Source organism: Rhinolophus sinicus, chromosome 8 (assembly GCF_057876585.1).
Source record: "Rhinolophus sinicus isolate RSI-liver-muscle chromosome 8, RSI-T2T, whole genome shotgun sequence".
Lineage (NCBI taxonomy): Eukaryota > Metazoa > Chordata > Mammalia > Chiroptera > Rhinolophidae > Rhinolophus > Rhinolophus sinicus.
Genome location: NC_142508.1, coordinates 42,372,508 through 42,392,139, shown reverse-complemented (window position 1 = coordinate 42,392,139; position 19,632 = coordinate 42,372,508). Strand labels below are relative to the sequence as shown.

Below are 19,632 nucleotides of genomic sequence, written 5' to 3'. Positions count from 1 at the left end.
CTGGGTCCTCCTGCCCCATTGCCTGCTCATGACCCCAGACGGGCTTCAGTGCCACCCATCTCGTTGATGGGGCCTCCTTTTGGGACTTGCTATTACCCCAATCGGGGCGCTGGTTACCCTCCTTTGAAGCAGCCAGGTTGGGTCAGGGATCAGCTGAGCCAGTTGGTCAGGCCCCTTCCTGCCCTTGGCCCTGACTCTGCGTCCTGCCTGCTGGGGCCTCCACAGACTGGACGTGGGGCGAGCACTGCGAACGGTGCCGGCCTGGCAGCTTTGGCAACGCCACGGGCTCGGGCGGCTGCCGGCCCTGCCAGTGCAACGGGCATGGGGACCCACGCCATGGCCACTGCGACAACCTCAGCGGGCTCTGCTTCTGCCAGGACCACACTGAGGGTGCCCACTGCCAGCTTTGCTCCCCCGGCTACTACGGGGACCCCCGGTGAGCCAGGGGCCAGCCACGTGGGGTGGGGGCTTAGGGGCGAGGTGGGATGGGGCGGGCCTGACCTGACACTGGCTCTCCTCCATTTCCTCAGGGCCGGTGGCTCCTGCTTCCGGGAGTGTGGGGGTCGTGCCCTCCTCACCAACGTGTCCTCAGTGGCACTAGGCTCACGCCGGGTTGGGGGGCTGCTACCTCCAGGTGGTGCAGCAGCAAAAGCCGGGCCAGGACTGTCCTATTGCGTGTGGGTCGTCTCGGCCACAGAGGTTCTGCAGCCCTGTGCCCCGGGGACGCTCTGTCCGCCACTCACCCTCACCTTCTCCCCTGACAGCAGCACCCCCTGCACGGTGAGCTCTAAGAGCACGAGGGCTCGGACCCATGTCTCCCCCACCCTTTTTGACTCCTCAGAGAGACCCAGACCCCCATGTTCCCATTTTTTTATTCTTCAAACGCCAAACTCTATTTCTGTTTCAGACCCCCAGCCCTTCATTCCTACACCCACAGACCTTCCCGGTTCCCAGATCACCTCCTGTTTTCTGGACTCCGAGTCTCCGTTCCCCAGGTCCTCAAACTCCCTTGCCCCAGTCCAGGCATCGCAAACATTTACACTGTGTGTGCCAATTCTGATCAATTATAGTGGCCACCAGGAGCTGTGGATTGAGAAAAAGGCTCCAGGTGACAGTGCCTGATTGATTAGCCATGTCTGCTGTCAACACACCAGGGAAATGGTAGCCTCCGTGCCAGTTTGAAAATCTACCCAGGATGTTCAAACAGCCCGTTTCCCCGTCTCACATTGCCCGATCCCCTTAAACTCCTCCTTCCAGACCCCAAGCGTCCCTCTTTCTCATCCTCATCGACCCCTAATCCTCCGCTTTGTACCCCTGCAGCTGAGCTATGTGCTGGCCTTTGATGGCTTCCCCCGCTTCCTGGACACTGGAATCGTGCAGTCGGACCGTAGCCTCATTGCTGCCTTTTGCGGCCAGCGGCGAGACAGACCCCTCACTGTGCAGGCCCTGTCTGGTATGGGGACTGGGGGGGGGGGGGGCTCTGTCCTGTGCTGTGTATCCCTTGACCCTGCACCTTGCCAACTGAGGTGGGCTCAAGACCCGGCCCAACTCTGCCACGGACTTGCTGGGTGATACAGTCCCTCGCCACCTCTGGGCCTCAGTTTCTTCAGCTGAGAAGCAAGTAGAGAGGATTGCGCTGGCTGCCTCTGGAGAGTAGGGCCGAGCAAGACATGCTGGGGCACACAGAATGGGGCTGGTGTGAGGGTCCCTGAGCGTCCCCTCAGTCCATGGTTCTCAGCCAGGGCTCATCATACCCTTGGGACATTTGGCAATGTCTGGAGATGGTCTGGTTGTCATGATGGGGGTGCTACTGGCATCTCCTGGTGGGGCCAGAGGTGCTGCTCCTACAGGGGACAGGAGCCTTCACAGCCAGCGTTCTCTAGGCCCCAAACATCAGTGGGGCTGAGAGAAACCCAGCTTAGTCCCATGGAGATTCACTAGAAATAATTTGTTATCCATGGCGATTGAAGGGCCGAGGGTTGGAAATGCTGTCAATCAGAGCGGCTCCAAGCTTGGAGAGAGGGCAGAATTGTAGCTGGTGGACTGTAGACCCCTTGCAGTTGAGGGGCCCTCGTTTCATTTCACTCGGTAAGTGTTTACTTAGCACCTGCAGTGAGCCAGGCCTGCGCTAGATTCTGGAGGTGCAGCAGTGAACAGGGGACAAAGGTGCTGTCTGCATGTAGCAAAGGTGCTACAGTGTGTGTGTGGTGGGGGCGGCGAACAAAAAGGCTCAGAGTAGTGAGGGACATAAGGAAGTGGAAGAGAGTGGGCGCCTGGCCTGTCTGGGGAGTCGTGAGGGCTTCTGTGCAGAGGTGAAGTTTCACTTGAGGCCTGAAGGGGGCGGTGTGGGCGAGGGTGACTTCTCCAGGAGGAGGAATAGCAGGTGCCCTGGCCCTGAGAAGCGGGCAGGGGAGGTGGTGCTGGAGCCGAGGGCCGGAGAATGGGAGGTGATGATGTCAGAGGGCCTGTAGGGCTTTCCTGTTTAAGAAATATAACTGTACGGAGGCAGTGTTTTACATATCATTAATTCCCGTGCGTTCTACCCAGTCTACTTTCTAAGGAGACTTGGTTTTACATAAGAGCAGGAGGGAGCTATGGAAGGTTTGGAGGTTGTGAGTGACAGGATCAGATTCATGGGCTGCTATAAAAGGCAGAGTGTAGGGGACCCAGGAAAACCAGTGGTGGGGGTGGGGTGGGGGAACTGGTGCTGGTGGCTAGGCCAGATGGGTGAATATGAGAGTTTGAGGTTTTAAAACCAATGGAACTTGATGGGCTGATGAAGGAGAGTGTGTGTGGTGTGCAGGACAGTAAATCATGGCAGTGATCGTGGATGACCGAGGTACCTTGCTTCCCTACCCAATTACATGGGGGCTTCTCAAAACCTGGGATGGAGCAGCGCCTGCACTGGGACCTTGCTACATGTTTCTGGCCTCTCCCCCACAGGGCTGCTCGTGCTGCACTGGGAGGCCAACGGCTCCTCGTCCTGGGGCTTCAATGCCTCGGTGGGCTCTGCCCGCTGCGGGTCAGGGGGCCCTGGGAGCTGCCCTGTCCCCCAGGAGTGTGTGCCCCATGATGGGGATGCAGGTGCTGGACTCTGCCGCTGTCCCCAGGGCTGGGCTGGCCCACACTGCCGCATGGCTCTGTGTCCTGAAAACTGCAACGCCCACAATGGGGCAGGGACCTGTAACCAGGTACAGGTGGGACAGGTCAAGCCAGGTGGGACATGAGTGTTGCTCAGGGTTCCTTCTGAGCCTCCTTCTGTTGTCCCCCAGAGCCTGGGCGTGTGCATCTGTGCTGAGGGCTTCGGGGGCTCCGACTGTGCCACGAAGCTGGGCGGTGGACAGCTGGTCTGGGAAACCCTCATGGATAGCCGCCTCTCAGCTGTGAGTTGTGGCTACCTACTGTCTGGGGAGGTGCCACACCGCCGGGATCATTCTCTCTCCTCCACTCCTGGGACCACCCCCCAGACCCTATACTGAGCCTGACACTTTGTCATGACCTTAGCCTGACCCTTCACTTCTTTATCCCCACTCCCAGGACACTGCTAGCCGCTTCCTGCATCGCCTGGGGCACACCATGGTGGAGGGGCCTGATGCCACCTTGTGGATGTTTGGGGGCCTAGGCCTGCCCCAGGGACTGCTGGGAAACCTGTACAGGTGAGGACTGCCCTGGGGAGGTGGGATACCTAAATAAGAGAAGGTCACCTCGGGATGCTGAGATGTCTGTCACACAAGAGTCCTCTCAGGGGGCTGCAGGCAAACCTTTACAGATGAAGGACACCCCAAAGGTTGCTGGGACACTTGTCATAGGAGTTTTACCGCAGGGGTGGGATACTTTTTGGATGGTGCTACCCCAGGGTATAGTAAGGTGATTGTTGTAGGAAGGTCACCCTAGGGGATGTTGGGAGACCTGTCGGGGGTCACCTCAAGGAATGCTGGGATACCTGTGAAGGGGTCACCCCAGGGGATGTTGGGATGACTGGACAGTGAGGCTGCTTATTTGCATCTCGGCCCCAGGTACTCAGTGAGTGAGCGGCGGTGGACACAGATGCTGGCAGGAGCCGAGGACGGGGGCCCAGGTCCCTCACCCCGCTCCTTCCACGCGGCTGCCTATGTGCCCGCTGGCCGTGGTGCCATGTACCTGCTGGGGGGGCTCACAGCTGGGGGCGTCACCCGAGACTTCTGGGTCCTCAACCTCACCACCCTGCAGTGGCGGCAGGAGAAGGTGAGCATCTCTCCCACCCCCAACCCCCACATCTGGGCTCTGGCAAAGATGGCCAGAGCAGCTTCTGCCAGCTTTGCCCCCAGAGGAAATGGCTTCCTCTCTGAGGCTCTAGCACAAGTCCCAGAATTGAATTTCATTGGCCGTCTGGGTCACATTATATTTCCCAGCCATTCTCTGGCCAAAGGGATGTAATACTCTGGTTAGCCAGGCTGGGATACAGCCTGTGGCGTGGATACAATCAGCCCTATGCAGCTAGAGTGAGAGGCGAGGGGCAGGGCTTCCTAAAGGGACACAGGTGGCTCCTGAGGAAGTGACACTGAGAGGCAGAAATGGCAGGAGGTCTACTGCAAGCCTGCGAGACAGGGCTGGTTGGAAGGTCTAGGGTCTGACCAGTTCTGGGCAGCTCACTACCTCCTGAGTGGTGCAAGGCGAGTGTGGGAACTCTGAGTCTTGCTTCTATCCATAAGATGACCCCTGACCTCTGGCCACCTGTGACCTCCGCCCTCTGTCCGTCAGGCCCCTCAGACTGTGGAACTTCCAGCCGTTGCTGGTCATACTCTTACCGCCCGCCGAGGCCTGTCTCTGTTCCTGGTGGGTGGTTACTCCCCTGAAAATGGCTTCAACCAGCAGCTGCTCGAGTACCAGCTAGCAACCGGCACCTGGGTATCCGGAGCTCAGAGTGGGACACCCCCCACAGGTGGGTGGGGCTGGGGAAAGGAGGCCACAGCACCTTTGACTGTCCCACCGTCCAGGGCTTCATGTAGGCTCTCTATTCACTCCAGTACTCTATGGTCATTGCCCCCCCCCATATCTTGTTATCTCCATGTCTTCCCCCAACCCCCACCCAGATTCTCAGGGAACCATCTCTTGAGAAGTTCAGTTTCTCTATTTACCCCTCCCAGACTCCATGATAAGCTGCCCACCTCCTGCCCAGTAGCAGTGGGTCACCATCTCCCTCCCCCAGGGCCTAGATCACCACCCCTCAGGTATTCTTTCTCTACCTCATCTACATTTTTTTGGTCACTGTCCCCAGGATATTCTGGCCACGGCATCTCCCTCTCTTCTCTTTCCCTGAGTCTCTATTAAGATTGTCCTTTGAACTGACGGGAGAGGGAGGGGTTGGGATCCTAGGTCTGGCCTCAGGGCCTGGGAGGATGTTGTGGTCACAAGAAGGGGAGCCCAGGAAGGCGGGCAAGTTCTTGATCACCAGCTCTTGCCCAGTGTCTTTGCTCACTCTGCCCCCCAACCCTGCCAGGTCTCTATGGTCATTCTGCGGTATACCACGAGGCCACCGACTCCCTCTACGTGTTTGGGGGTTTCCGTTTCCACGTGGAGCTGGCAGCCCCATCCCCTGAGCTCTACTCCCTGCACTGTCCTGACCGCACCTGGAGTCTTCTGGCCCCTTCTCAGGGGGCAAAGGTCAGGAAAGGAAGTCTAGACAGATGGATGTAGGGCATGGAAGAGGGAGGGGCCCCCCATACCAGTGACCCAGGGACTGCTCAACCCTGGATTCCTACTTCCCCTCCTTTCCAGTCCCCTAAACTAAACTTAAGAGTACCCCAAGTGTTCCCTTCTTCTATCCCTGGCTTGGAGGAAAGATTCCTCGCCCAGGAAGTCAGAGGCCTGGGTTCTGCCCCAGCTGCACCCCACTTTTGGTGCAGCCCTGGCAGGCCCAGCTCCTGTTTCTGGCCCCCCGCATCTATAAATGGGGATTGAGGGTGCTTGTGCTTCCTGCCTTCAGGGCCAAAGGAGAGGGTGTGGGAGATGGCGAAACCTCAGATGTGCTGGTCAGAGACAATTGGATTTTCTGTCCACCAGCATTTTTCCAAGCTCTTTATGGGGCCGGACTGAGGGAAGTGAAAGTAAGAGACCCAAGCCTCACTGCAGACACCCCCAGCCCAGCCACAGGAGAATGTGGGGTTCTTCCTAAGCAGTCCAGGCTAGGTTCCTGAGGATGTAGGGGTTCAGGGGGAAAGAGATTGTTCTGGGGTCTGCTCTAAGGAATGAGGGAGGTTTCCTAGAGGAAGGAGATAAGATCTGAGGAAAGATAGGATGGGATGTGCTGGTGGGGGGCTGGGGTACAAGGATATTTGGGGTGGCAGGTGAGCTGAGAGAGTGAGGAGAGGACTGTGGGCCTTGACAGGCCATCTCACCACCTGTCTCCCCAACAGCCCCACCCCCGACTTTTCCATGCCTCAGCTCTGCTAGGGGACACCATGGTGGTCCTTGGGGGGCGCTCGGACCCTGATGAGTTCAGCAGCGATGTGCTACTCTACCAAGTCAACTGCAACGCCTGGCTCCTGCCTGACCTCACCCGTAAGTCCATTGCTGTCCCTGGGAGCCCTGTCGTGGGACCCCCTCTCATTCAGAGTCAGTTGGGCCCCTTTAGACCCACCGGCAAAGCTCCTGCTGTCCCCTTCATGCTATCTGAGCACCCATGGGGATGCCCTCCTTTTTCTTTTCTCTTCAAAAAGTTTATTTTTTTATTAAAAATTTTGTTTAAAAATGTTAAAAACCTGATTATAAAAGTAATAATATTCATTGTATGTAATTTGTGAAATAGGAAGAAAAAAATCCCCGTAATCCCACTCTCTAGAGACAACCACTATTACATGTGGGCTGTTTCCAGTCTCTCCTATTTATAGGCTCGACAGAGGTTTGTGTCTTGCCTTTTTATTTCACATAACCTTGTAAGCGACTGACTGTGTATGTTTCCTGGGCCTGTCTCCTTTTCTTTTTGCTTCTCTCTCTAACTCTCTGTCTCTAATTCCCTTTTTCTCTTAATCTAGTTTTTTCCACCACTCTATGACTTTGGTTTTTTAGGATTTAAAACATTGAGGTGAAAGTCACATAACGTAACATTAACAATTCAGCAGCATTTTGTCCCTTCATAATGTTGTGCAACCACCACTTCTCTCTGGTTCCAAAACGTTCGTTGTGTGACAATCTCAGCCTGTCAATAATCAGTGTTGTGACTGGACCAGCTCTCCTCGTTCTTATTATGATTGCAAGACACCCTTTAGCAATAACTGTCAGGAAACTTGGAAAAGATACAGGTTCATTACTTACAAGACCTGGAAACTACAGAGCGCGCCTGGCTGTGGGCCACATGGTGAGGTCACGGGTAGAGAGGGAGACTGCACAGGCCTGGGGTGCTGCTTTTCTTGGGGTTGAGGGTGGGAGCCTAAGGTTTCAAGGTCTCACTCTTTACTGGTGACTTTAAAATGTATGAGCAGGGATTTGAAAAGGAAGAGAAAGCAAACTAGCCCAAAAGGCCTGTTACTGAAATCAACCAAGATCTCTAAAACAAAGGCGCCTCCGTGGCGGGAGGTGGCTGGCCCTGGGTTTTTTGGCGACATTCATCCTTGAAGCAAGTGCCTCTTTGAAATGGATGCCTCCGCAGTCAAAGCTTAAGCCAGGCACCTGCATCACAAAGAGGAAAAAAACCCACAATAGATGTGAGGGCTTAATACTACAACATTTGTCTCCATTCTTAATTTCACTCTTCCTTCCTTTTTTTCTCTGTTGGTGTCTCTCTCCCCCTCTTTTGTTTTGTTTTGCTATCTAGTGTCTCAGGCCCTGTCTGGCCTTATTTCTCTCTGTCCTGCCGTTTCTGGCTCTGCTCTCCAGACATCTCTCCACTCAGGTTGCTCTCTGACTGGCCTCTTACTGGCCTCTTTGTGTGGGTCTCCTGTCTGCTCTCTTTCTGAACACTGCCGTCTTTCCCCAGGTCAGGCCTCTGTGGGGCCCCCAATGGAGGAGTCTGTGGCCCACGCTGTGGCAGCAGTAGGGGACCGCCTATACATCTCTGGGGGCTTCGGGGGAGTGGCCCTGGGCCGCCTGCTGGCCTTGACCCTGCCCGCTGACCCCTGTCGCCTGCTGCCCTCACCTGAAGCTTGTAACCAGTCTGGGGCCTGCAGCTGGTGCCATGGGGCCTGCTTGTCTGGGGCCCAGGCCCACAGGTAACGATGTTGACTGACAGCTGCAGGGGAGGGAGATACTGGTGCCCTTCCGAGTAGGTTCTGTGTTCGGCCAAGCTGGGGGAGGCCTCGGGAGGGTACTGTCTGATCAAGATACAACTCATATGGGAAAATGGCCCGTTCATCACAGACATGGATGGGCTGGGGGCCCCCAAAGGGGAAGCCCTGCTTGTGGGCTGGAGAATCATCCACGAATGCTTTCTGGAGGAGCTGGGTCTGAACTGGGCCCTAAATGAGCAGGAGACTTTACATCAGGAAAGGTTTGGAAATGGAGCTGCGCCTGGTATATTTGAGAGATCTTCTGAGTTTGGGGAAAACGAGACTGGAAAGTTGGATGAGGTCAGCTCAGGAAGGGCTTCTAGTGCCTGGCCAAGGTTCTGGGCTCTGTCAAGGTTCACAGACCCCTCATCTGTAGTTTGGGAAGCTGCTCATCTCAGGAAACTGAAAGTGCTGTCCTAGGTTTAGCACAGACTCAATTTGGTTGCATGATTGTCCTGAGGTGATGTGAGGTACTAATGGCTTTATTTGTCCCATTAAATGTGTCACCATGTTTAGTACAGAAATACTAAAGGGTTTGATTTATGGGGTGCACCCCCAGACTCTACTAGGGGTGTTAAGTAACAGTGGGTATACCCACTGCTTTTCTAAAATTTGGAAAGTTCTGAAGCATGTGGGCCTTCAAGGGTTTGGGATAAGTGATTGTGGCTCTCGGCTGTGAGTGACGGGGAGCCACAAAGGTTTGCGCAGGAGTGGGCAGGGGCAGGCCTGGGCAGAAGGGCCTAGAGCTGTTGTGAGGGAGGAGTGGCAAGGGGAGGCAATGGGTAGAGACCAAAGAGGAAGCCAGGGCGAGAGGAAGAGGCCTGAATTGGGCAAAGGGCTGCAGAGGTGGAGAGGGGGCACAGTCAGGGAGAAATTCGGGAGGCTGAAGGCCTCAGTCGCTGGAGGGGTAGGGGATATGGCGTATTGTCCTGTGTCTCTGCCCTGTGGATATGGGACCATCACCAAGTGGGATGGGGGAGGAGCAGGTTCGTGAATCCTGTGCTGAGTCCAGTTTGGGACACACATGGGGGTCTGCAGGAAGGTGTCCAGGAGGCACCAGGAAGAGGCGAAGGTGGGAGGAGGAAGGATGGGGCCTGGCTGGGTGTGATGAGCCAGGCCTCGTGCTTCTGCAGGCTGGGCTGTGGGGTCCCCCCATGCTCCCCAATGCCTCGCTCCCCTGAGGAATGTCGACGTCTCCGGACCTGCAGTGAGTGCCTGGCCCGCCATCCCCGGACCCTGCAGCCTGGAGATGGAGAGGTGAGTGGTGTGAGGTGGGGCTCGGGAACCACTGCGCTCTTCAGCTGTGACTGGGTGGGAGGAGCTGGGCCAGGAGGTGTGCTGGGGGCCCTGAGGACCCCACAGAGCCTGTCTTTCCCACCAGGCATCTGTCCCCCGTTGTAAGTGGTGTACCAACTGTCCCGAGGGCGCCTGCATCGGGCGCAACGGGTCCTGCACCTCAGAGAATGATTGTCGGATCAATCAGAGAGAGGTCTTCTGGGCAGGAAACTGCTCGGAGGCTGCGTGTGGGGCTGCCGATTGCGAGCAGTGCACCAGGGAGGGCAAGTGCATGTGGACGCGGCAGTTTAAGAGGACAGGTGAGGAGCAACGCTTGGTCTCTCAGAGGACAGTTTGGGGGCCTGGGCTCCTGGGTGTGAGGGAGGAGGGGCTGGGGGCCTGGGCTTCTGGGTCTGAGGGAAGAGGGGCTGGGGGCCTGGACTCCTGGGTCTGAGGGAAGAGGGGCTGGGGGCCTGGACTCCTGGGTCTGAGGGAGGAGGGGCTGGGGGCCTGGACTCCTGGGTCTGAGGGAGGAGGGGCTGGGGGCCTGGACTCCTGGGTCTGAGGGAGGAGGGGCTGGGGGCCTGGGCTCCTGGGTCTGAGGGAGGAGGGGCTGGGGGCCTGGGCTCCTGGGTCTGAGGGAGGAGGGGCTGGGGGCCTGGGCTTCTGGGTCTGAGGGAAGAGGGGCTGGGGGCCTGGGCTTCTGGGTCTGAGGGAGGAGGGGCTGGGGGCCTGGGCTCCTGGGTCTGAGGGAGGAGGGGCTGGGGGCCTGGGCTCCTGGGTCTGAGGGAGGAGGGGCTGGGGGCCTGGGCTTCTGGGTCTGAGGGAGGAGGGGCTGGGGGCCTGGGCTTCTGGGTCTGAGGGAGGAGGGGCTGGGGGCCTGGACTCCTGGGTCTGAGGGAGGAGGGGCTGGGGGCCTGGGCTCCTGGGTCTGAGGGAAGAGGGGCTGGGGGCCCAGACCCAGTTCTAATCACTGTGCCCACAATCCCAGGAGAGACCCGCCGCATCCTCTCAGTGCAGCCTACCTATGACTGGACGTGCTTCAGCCACTCTCTGCTGAATGTGTCCCCAATGCCAGTGGAATCATCGCCCCCACTGCCCTGCCCCACCCCCTGTCATCTCCTGCCCAACTGCACCTCCTGCCTGGACTCCAAGGGTGCGGATGGGGGCTGGCAGCACTGTGTCTGGAGCAGCAGCCTCCAACAGGTACTGCACACGGCTGGGGGTCCCAGTGTCCCTGTCTGCTCCACACTGACTTTCTCCACCACCTCCTCCTCTGTCCTACTTCCTCCTCCATCTCCCTAGCTCTGGTGCCACCATCACGCTTTTGCTTTGCTCCTACTTTCTCTTCTCTCCTCCCAGCAACTCTTTCTTCCCTCCTTGCCTTGTGAGTCTCCCTGGTGTGTCTTTTCGCCACACTCTGTGCCACCTCCAAACGCCGCAGCCCTGTGTGTCTCCAGCTCTCGTTCATGCTCTCTCCGCCCCATCCTTCCATGACTCCTCCCTCCTCCATCTCTTTCTCTCTCTGCTTTTAGAACTCTTGGTTGTAGGAAACAGAAACCCACTGGAGCTGGTTTTATTATAAGGAACTGGGGGTATTTGATGGAATCTGAGGACAGGAAGCACTGTTGCGCTGAGGTTCTCAGGCCACATGGTCTTTAATCTCAGCTGTTCTTTGCACGTTTCCATCCTCCTGTTTCTCTCAACTTGATCATCAACACACATTGCCTACAATGGCAGCCCTTGACCCTTGGTCTAGGTGGCTTTCTAATTCCAGAGACTAGTCACCTGTTTGTCACTTCACTCACATTCTCAAGGGAAGACTTCAGCTCAGCTCACAAGTTAGGTGTCCAGCCTTTGTCCAAGGAGACATAGCTGGTGGGGCAGGGATAGGTGCCCATGGTTCTAACACAGCAGACCCACCCCTCCTCTGTGGTTGTGGGCTGGAGAGATGATTCTTGAAGGTCTGGGGAGGTGCTGTATGTGCCAGTCACTGTCCTCCCCTTGGCTGCCCAGCACATGCTCCCTCATGACGTCCTAGCATGATTTAGATGTCCGAGTGGCAGACATTGAAGGCATTTACTGCTCCCCGCAAACCTATCCCAGTGGAAGACAAGAAAGGTTCACATCCTGCTGTCACATTCAAAAGCAGCGTCACTGGGCCAGAGTTCTGAGGCTCCAGTTCCCGCTGATGTTCGATCCCCATTCGTATCTTTATTGTGCACGACCCCATTGAGGCGCGACCATTCACCATCTCAACCCATGAGCCTACATGAATCTTTGGTAAAATAGGAGTGATATCAACAGACCCGATCTGGGGTGTTTCCAACACCAACGACCGATTCACCGCCTCTTGGACCCCAGTTGGGTGTCCCACAATTCAGTTCACCCCTGACACCATTTACCTGGCATTAGCGTCAGATCCCACAAGTTAAAAGGCTCAGTCCTGCGAGACTGCCCCTGCTTCACACACTGCTCACGCATCCAGGCCACCTGTATTCTGACCAACCAGCTATAAATCAGGGGTTCCACCACTCCCTCTGCAAGTTCGATAATTTGCTAGAAGGGCTCACAGAACCCAGAGAAACATTTACTTACTAATACCAGTTTATTACAAAGGAGAAAACTCTGGAAGAGCCAATTGGAAGAGATAAATGGGGCCAAGTAAGGTGGGGAAGTGGAGTTCCCAGGCCCTACCTGGGCACACCACCCTCCCAGTGGATGTGTTCACCAGCTCTGAACCTCGAGGAGAGTTTTTATAGAGCTTGATCTCCAGCTCCACCCCAGGTCAGTGGGAGAGGCTGAAAGTTACACCCCTCGAATGACTTGGGCTTTCTGGGGACCCCTTCCTAAGTCACCTCATTGGCATAAACTCAGGTGAAAGGGGCAACTTGTGAATAACAAAAGACATTCCCATCACTGAGGAAATTCCAAGCATTTTAGTACCTTGGTGCCAGGAATTGAGACAATAAAACAAATGTATTTTTGTGTTGCAGCACACTGTCCTTTAGGCAGGTTGTACAAATTAAATGGGAGGATGTATTGAGAGTATGGAGCAAAGCCTGCCTTGCGGTAAAAACTCGGTAACGCCCCAGGTTCCACCCATGGGGAGGATTCCCAGTCTCCACAGTCTGGGACACACCTAGAGGATCACTGCAGCTGGGTGGGGAGGTCATGTCCCTGTGGGGGCGCTCAGTGTGACCCTGCAGGGTCGGTCTTTAACAGGCAGAGGCCTGTCCTCCCCAAGCCTAGGGTCCTTCTGGTGACGCATGTTCCCTCCAGATATTATTGAGAGTGTCATGACTTGTCTCTGTGGGGACTCCAGGGACCAGAAGGCAGTACCAGATAGCACGTGCTGCTCCCCCAGCCCCTCAGAGCTGCTCTGGAAGTGAGGGACCTGCCAGGTGAGAGGCTGCATGTGAGTGTGAGATGACTTCCGCCAGATCTTCTGAAGGTTTCTATGAAATCAAGTTGAAGTGTTGGCTCAGGTTTTTTAAAAAGCACCACAGCACAGCTCAAACATAACAGTTGTGCTGGCCAGGCCTGTTATGATTTGGCTCAAGGGCAGCTGTATCTCAGCCATCTAGCTGTGTTCTTTTGAATGATTTTGACCTCAGAGCCTGGAGCAGGCAACAGAGTGCTCCCTTCCCTGGCTGGCCGGCTTCTTTCCTCCTTTCCCTTCTCTTTCACCACATACCTTATTGAGCACCTTCCTTGTGCCTCGCACTTTGCTAGGTTGTGGGCATATGTCCGCAGACGAGCTGGGATCCTGCTCTCGGAACTTACGTTCATCTGTCGCTGCCAGGAGCACAGGAAATAAAGTTACAGTGTTGGGCAGCCATGCATTTGGCCATTAGGGAGGTCACAGCAGAAAGCACTGTGCAGACTGGGGCCTCGGGCTTCTCTCCGCTCCCTTCCAGATTGCCCCACTGTCTGTCAATGAACCAAATTTAGATCTGGAGGCCTAGCCTGGCAGCGACTTCAGCAGTTGAGCAAGGCTCAGCTCATCGCCGGCCGTCACCCTCAATGTGCTCAGAGCTCTGGCCACAGCAGTCAGGGTTTTCTATTTCAGGATTGCATGGTGGCTTTGCTTTGTCCTAAATGCTTTCAGCTTGCCAGCTCAGACTAATCGCTTTCCTCTTATACTTCATATAAGGCCCGAGCAGTAAATAAAATGCTCTTATACACTGCAGTAAGTTCCCAAGGGTCTGACCGTCACTGTGTTGCTCGTCTGGGTCCCGGGACATTATGAGTGATGGTGTGTGAGCTGCTGCTCAGCCCTGACTGCGGACTCCTCAGCTTCCCAGCCTAAGGCAGGCGCATCCTATAGCCCCGGTAGCCAGGTCCCTGGTTTTCTAAGCAACTGTGGCTTGCAACCTCCCTCCTGAGCCTGGTTTCTGCCTCTACCTGGGATCATTGCCTACCTTTGATTGTAAGAAGCAGCTGTGCCCCGAGCAAGGTGGGTAAAGGGGACTCATTACACCAACACAGTGGCACCTCTCAGAGGCCAGGGTGCAGAGTGCAGCCAGGCGTCACCAGGGACTGGATATGGAGCTAGAAAGCTGCCTTTCCACCCGTGTTCTGGGCGTGGTTCTCATGTGCTTCCTTCTGCCTCTGATCTTTCCCTGCCGCCCTCCTCTTCATTGTTGTCATTTGCTCGTCCAAACCGCCTGCCAGCCCTAGTTTGCATAATGTTTGAGTTTCAAGGATGTCCCTAGTCTGACTTATAGATGCTTGAGAGGGAGAATGTGATGACTGCAGCTGGTGTCCGCTTTGGTTCACCCGGCTGTGGCCAGGGCGGGTGAGCTATCCGAGAAGTGGGTGCGGTCCAAGAAGATGCACAGGATGTGTTCGTCTGACCCTCTTTCTCTGCATTTCCCCTCCCCTGGACAGTGTCTGAGCCCCTCCTACCTGCCCCTGCGATGTATGGCCGGCGGCTGCGGGCGGCTGCTCCGAGGGCCCGAGAGCTGCTCCCTGGGCTGTGCTCAGGCAACCCAGTGCGCTCTGTGCCTGCGGCGCCCCCACTGTGGCTGGTGTGCCTGGGGGGGCCAGGATGGGGGCGGCCGCTGCCTGGAGGGTGGACTCAGCGGCCCCCGTGATGGTGAGAGGGGCTGTGCAAAGAACCTGGGGGCGCTGGGGGTGGTCTCAGGTGGGGCTCAGGGGAAGCAGGAGCGAGGGCCTAGGAGGCTGGGTGGGTGGTACAGAGGCCCCCCAGGTGAAGTCCTGTCTCCCCATACCAGGGCTGACGTGTGGGCGTACTGGGGCCTCCTGGGCCTTCCTGTCCTGCCCCCCTGAGGATGAGTGTGCAAATGGACACCACGACTGCAATGAGACACAGAACTGCCACGACCGGCCCCATGGTTATGAGTGCAGCTGCAAGACCGGCTATACCATGGACAAGTGCGGCTGCAGCCAGACTGGAGGCCGGGAGGGATTGACGGGAGTGGGGCCGGGCAGACTGTGGGGTGGGAGACTGGGAGCAGTAAAGGATGAGGTGTGGACCAAAGCGGGATGAAAGGAAACAGCCTAAGGCGTGAAGGTAGTGGGATTGATCCAGGAGGGCGTGCACGTAGGGGGCTAGGTAGTGGAGGGGCAAGGTTGGTGAGTTTGATGGGGTACCCCGGGAAGGGGGCGTGGGCTGGCTCCTGGAGCGGGGACAGTGATGGAACAGAGCAGGGGTGAGGATGGTGGGTGGTGGGCTCGCCGTTGTCCTGCCCTAACCCCTCCGCCCGCCTTGCAGTGTCACGGGTCTGTGCCGCCCGGTGTGTGCCCAGGGCTGTGTGAACGGCTCGTGTGTGGAACCCGACCACTGCCGCTGCCACTTTGGCTTTGTCGGCCGCAACTGCTCCACAGAGTGTCGCTGCAACCGCCACAGCGAGTGTGCCGGTGTGGGGGCCCGAGACCACTGCCTGCTCTGCCGCAATCACACCAAGGTGGGCTGCCTGGCCCTCCGCCCCTCCTTGCCTTCAGCCGAGCCCCAAAAAGCCAGGCACAGGGGTGGTGGCATGACCCGTTCCAAGAAATGTGAGAAGACTTTGGGGACACCCTCCAAGTTTGTGTCAGAGGGGCGCCCTGGAATAGTGGACAGAGTCGGCAGTGGGCCTGGTAGGGTGGTCATGTGGAGGAAGACTTGAGATAGTTTAGGGAAGGGCTTTCTGAGCTCTGCACTTTGGGCTGGAGGGAAGTAAACCCCCCATCATTGGAGGTGTGCAGGCGAAGGTAGACGGCTAAAACGCAGATAGGCTGGGATCGCCCAAGCCAAGTGCCAAGCCCACTACCCTCCTATGGCACTCTCAGAAGTCCCTTCTCCACTGTCACGTGCCCCCATGATTCTCCAACCCTGCTGACTGCCTGATCCCGGTTCCCAGGGCAGCCACTGTGAGCAGTGCCTCCCGCTGTTTGTGGGTTCCGCAGTGGGAGGCGGAACCTGCCGACCCTGCCATGCCTTCTGTCGAGGCAACAGCCACGTGTGTGTTTCCAGGAAGGAGCTCGAAATGGCCAGGAGGGAGCCAGAAAAGTACTCGCTGGATCCAGAGGAGGTGAAAGGGGCTGGAGGCCCAAACTCCTGGGTCTGAGGAAGGAGAGGACTGGTCCCTGCCTTTGTGTGACCACCCTGTCCTTCCTTGGCCAGATTGAAAACTGGGTGACAGAGGGTCCTAGTGAAGACGAGGCCGTGTGTGTAAACTGCCAGAATAACAGCTACGGGGACAAATGTGAGAGCTGCCTCCATGGCTACTTCCTCCTGGATGGGAAATGCACCAAGTAAGTAGAAGGGAGTCCTTGCCCTGTTCACTGGGCACAACTCTGGGAGCCAGACACCCCTCCACAGTCCTCTGCCCTCAGCCAGGAAAGGATGAAACCCCAGGGAGCCCCCAGGCTGGAGCAAGGGTTGGGGGAAGGAGCTGGGCTTCGATGGGAGACCCCCGACCTCAAAGGTAGTCCTGAAACTCAGGCTACAGAGCAGCCCTGTGGAGATACCGGTGGGCAAAAGAGGTCCACTGAGGGAGAGGCCGTGAGACAGTCCCCGTTCCAACCCCTTCCTTCTGAAGGCTCTGTCCGTGCTGGTTTCTAGTCCTCTGCACTTAGCACCCCTGGCCTTGGGCAAGGGCTGCTCGTGAGCCTCACTTTCCTCTTCTGTCCTAGGTTGGCGCTCACATATGCAGCCTCCAGCCAGGGCCCCTGTAGGTCATGGGAGCACTAAACCCCTGTGCTTCTCCCCTCCTCAGGTGCCAGTGTAATGGCCATGCGGATACATGTAATGAGCAGGATGGGACGGGCTGCCCGTGTCAGAACAACACGGAGACGGGCACCTGCCAGGGCAGCTCCCCCAGTGACCGCCGAGACTGCTACAAGTACCAGGTACAGCTAGAGAAATGAGTTATGGGCCAAAGGCACCACATTCCCAAGGGGTCAGAGCTGGGAGGAGGCAGCCTGGCCCAGGCCAGACCGGCAGTACAGTTCTGATCTCTGTGGTCATGCATTAAAGTCAGATTGATAGACTGTTCCTGAGCCTCAGTCAGTTTTAGGACCCAGGCAGTGGTGCTGAGCAGTTCGCACTGGACCGCAGGAATCAAAATAGCTGTGATCCACTCATCCATTCAGCCCATATCTACTGAGTACCTGCTATATGCAGGTCCTGTGTGAGGCGCTGGGACACAGTAGGGAACAAAACAGGCAAATGTTCTGTCCTCAAGGAACTTACATTCTCACGGAGGAGTCCAGCAACAGACAAATCAGTAAGGCAGATACACAGTGTGGTGGTGATGAACAGTAAGGAGGGAAATTAAGCAGAAAGGACAGCTAGGAAGTGTTGGGGAGTGGCAATGGTGGACACTGTGGCCAACGAAGGCCGCAGTGAGAAGGACACACGAGTGAAAACCTGATGTAAGTGAGAATGCAGACAAGCGGACGTAGGGGTGGGCCGGGGCCGGGTGGAGAGTGATCCAGGCAGAGCATCAGCCAGTGCAGAAGCCCTCAAGTGGGATGTACCTAACACAATCCAGAAACAGCAAGGCTGGTGGGCAAGGCTGGCCCACCCTGTGCTGTGCCTGTGCTTTCAGCAGTCCTGTGAGCCAGCTGTGTTACAGCTCTGTGCAGGGAAAGAATCTCAAGTTCAGTCAGTCTTCCAAGGCCACACACATAGCTGGTGAGGAAGTAGAACCAGGATTCAGCAGAGTTCTTCATCGCTTTGCCTCAGAGTTCCAGAGGCCTCAGCTTCAAGGTGTTGTGGCCACTGGGGTGACACCAGGGACAGCAGTGCTGGAATACGGTCCTGGCAGCATCCATATTGTCAGGGAGGTTCCGCGGGCTCACAGGAAGCTGCTGGGGGCACCGGAGGAACCCGGGCCTTGGCTCCTTACCAATAGGTACAGAGTGTCAGCCCTGCTCCGAGCAGGGCTGGGCACTGAGCTCAGCCCTGATGGCTGCCTCCACCCACTACCCCTGCCTGCAGTGCGCCAAGTGCCGGGAGTCCTTCCATGGGAGCCCACTGGGTGGTCAGCAGTGCTACCGCCTCATCTCCGTGGAGCAGGAGTGCTGCCTGGACCCGACGTCCCAGACCAACTGCTTCCATGAGCCCAAGCGCAGGGCCCTGGGCCCTGGCCGCACGGTCCTCTTTGGCGTGCAGCCAAAGTTCACCAATGTGGACATCCGCCTGACGTTGGACGTGACCTTCGGTGCTGTGGACCTCTACGTCTCCACCTCCTACGACACCTTTGTGGTCCGCGTGGCCCCGGACACAGGCGTCCACACCGTCCATATCCAGCCTCCCCCGCCCCCGCCCCCACCCCCACCCCCTGCAGATGGTGGGCCTCGGGGCGCCGGGGATCTGGGGGGACCAGGAGCAGGGAGCGGGCCAGCTACTCCAGCAGAGCCACGGGTGCGGGAGGTGTGGCCACGGGGCCTGATCACCTATGTGACAGTGACGGAGCCATCAGCAGTGCTGGTGGTGCACAGCGTGCGGGACCGGCTGGTCATCACCTACCCGCATGAGCACCACGCCCTCAAGTCCAGCCGCTTCTACCTGCTGCTCCTGGGCGTGGGAGACCCAAGTGGGCCCGGCGCCAACGGCTCCGCGGACTCGCAGGGCCTGCTTTTCTTCCGGCAGGACCAAGCCCACATCGACCTGTTTGTCTTCTTCTCTGTCTTCTTCTCCTGCTTCTTCCTCTTCCTCTCGCTCTGTGTGCTCCTCTGGAAAGCTAAGCAGGCCCTGGACCAGCGGCAGGAGCAGCGCCGGCACCTGCAAGAAATGACCAAGATGGCCAGCCGCCCCTTTGCCAAGGTCACCGTCTGCTTCCCGCCGGACCCTGCTGCCCCAGTCCCTGCCTGGAAGCCAGCCGGGCTCCCACCACCCACATTCCGCCGCTCAGAGCCCTTCTTGGCACCCCTGCTGCTGACAGGGGCTGGGGGGCCCTGGGGACCTGTGGGAGGGGGCTGCTGCCCACCCGCCATCCCCACCACCACTGCCGGCCTGCGAGCTGGGCCTATCACCCTCGAGCCCACCGAAGATGGCATGGCCGGTGTGGCCACACTGCTACTCCAGCTGCCTGGCGGGCCACATGCACCCAACGGCGCCTGCCTGGGGTCAGCGCTTGTTACACTGAGACACAGGCTGCATGAGTACTGTGGGGGCGGCGGGGGTCCTGGGGGCAGTGGGCATGGGTCTGGTGTAGGCCGGAAGGGACTATTGAGCCAGGACAATCTCACCAGCATGTCCCTCTGACCCACGCTGGGTCACCTGATGGGGCTGCTCTGAACTTGGGGCCTCTCCATGTGGGGGCCCCTGGACATTATCCTCAGAGACCTCTGGTTCCCTTCCCTTGGGGTCCTCAGGGCCTTCTTTGTTCTTCATTCAACAATTATTTATTGAATACCTACTATGTATCAGGCACTGTTGACGGCACCAGGCAAACAGGAACCAAGACAGAAGGTTCCCTGATCCCCTGGGACTGATGTGGCTGTAGGGACCTCAGGGTAAAGTCAGCTGGGCATTCAAGAAGCTAGACAACGACATAGAGGGAACTGGCTGTGGGAAGTGAGTTCCAGGCAGAGGGAACAAAGGCGCTGAGGTGAGAACCAGCTGGTTTTATTGGAAAGATCGAAAACTGGCCAGTGT

At 57.4% G+C, this 19,632-nt stretch overlaps 1 protein-coding gene across 1 annotated transcript in view; it reads left to right on the top strand.

Moving 5' to 3' along the window:
• MEGF8 (multiple EGF like domains 8) overlaps window positions 1-19,394 on the top strand; it is a 38,213-nt gene extending 18,819 nt beyond the window's left edge. The window contains exons 21-41 of the mRNA XM_019713724.3: window positions 226-436; window positions 531-780; window positions 1,321-1,453; window positions 2,944-3,191; window positions 3,273-3,383; window positions 3,538-3,656; window positions 4,017-4,224; window positions 4,741-4,921; window positions 5,480-5,643; window positions 6,396-6,540; window positions 7,955-8,186; window positions 9,377-9,500; window positions 9,625-9,838; window positions 10,510-10,724; window positions 14,412-14,619; window positions 14,759-14,918; window positions 15,259-15,451; window positions 15,887-16,057; window positions 16,150-16,280; window positions 16,745-16,877; window positions 17,971-19,394. Coding sequence (XP_019569283.3) covers window positions 226-436; window positions 531-780; window positions 1,321-1,453; window positions 2,944-3,191; window positions 3,273-3,383; window positions 3,538-3,656; window positions 4,017-4,224; window positions 4,741-4,921; window positions 5,480-5,643; window positions 6,396-6,540; window positions 7,955-8,186; window positions 9,377-9,500; window positions 9,625-9,838; window positions 10,510-10,724; window positions 14,412-14,619; window positions 14,759-14,918; window positions 15,259-15,451; window positions 15,887-16,057; window positions 16,150-16,280; window positions 16,745-16,877; window positions 17,971-19,239 — 4,820 coding nt within the window. The 3' untranslated portion in view covers window positions 19,240-19,394. The remainder of the gene's footprint in view (window positions 1-225; window positions 437-530; window positions 781-1,320; window positions 1,454-2,943; window positions 3,192-3,272; window positions 3,384-3,537; window positions 3,657-4,016; window positions 4,225-4,740; window positions 4,922-5,479; window positions 5,644-6,395; window positions 6,541-7,954; window positions 8,187-9,376; window positions 9,501-9,624; window positions 9,839-10,509; window positions 10,725-14,411; window positions 14,620-14,758; window positions 14,919-15,258; window positions 15,452-15,886; window positions 16,058-16,149; window positions 16,281-16,744; window positions 16,878-17,970) is intronic.
• Window positions 19,395-19,632: the final 238 nt, after the last annotated feature.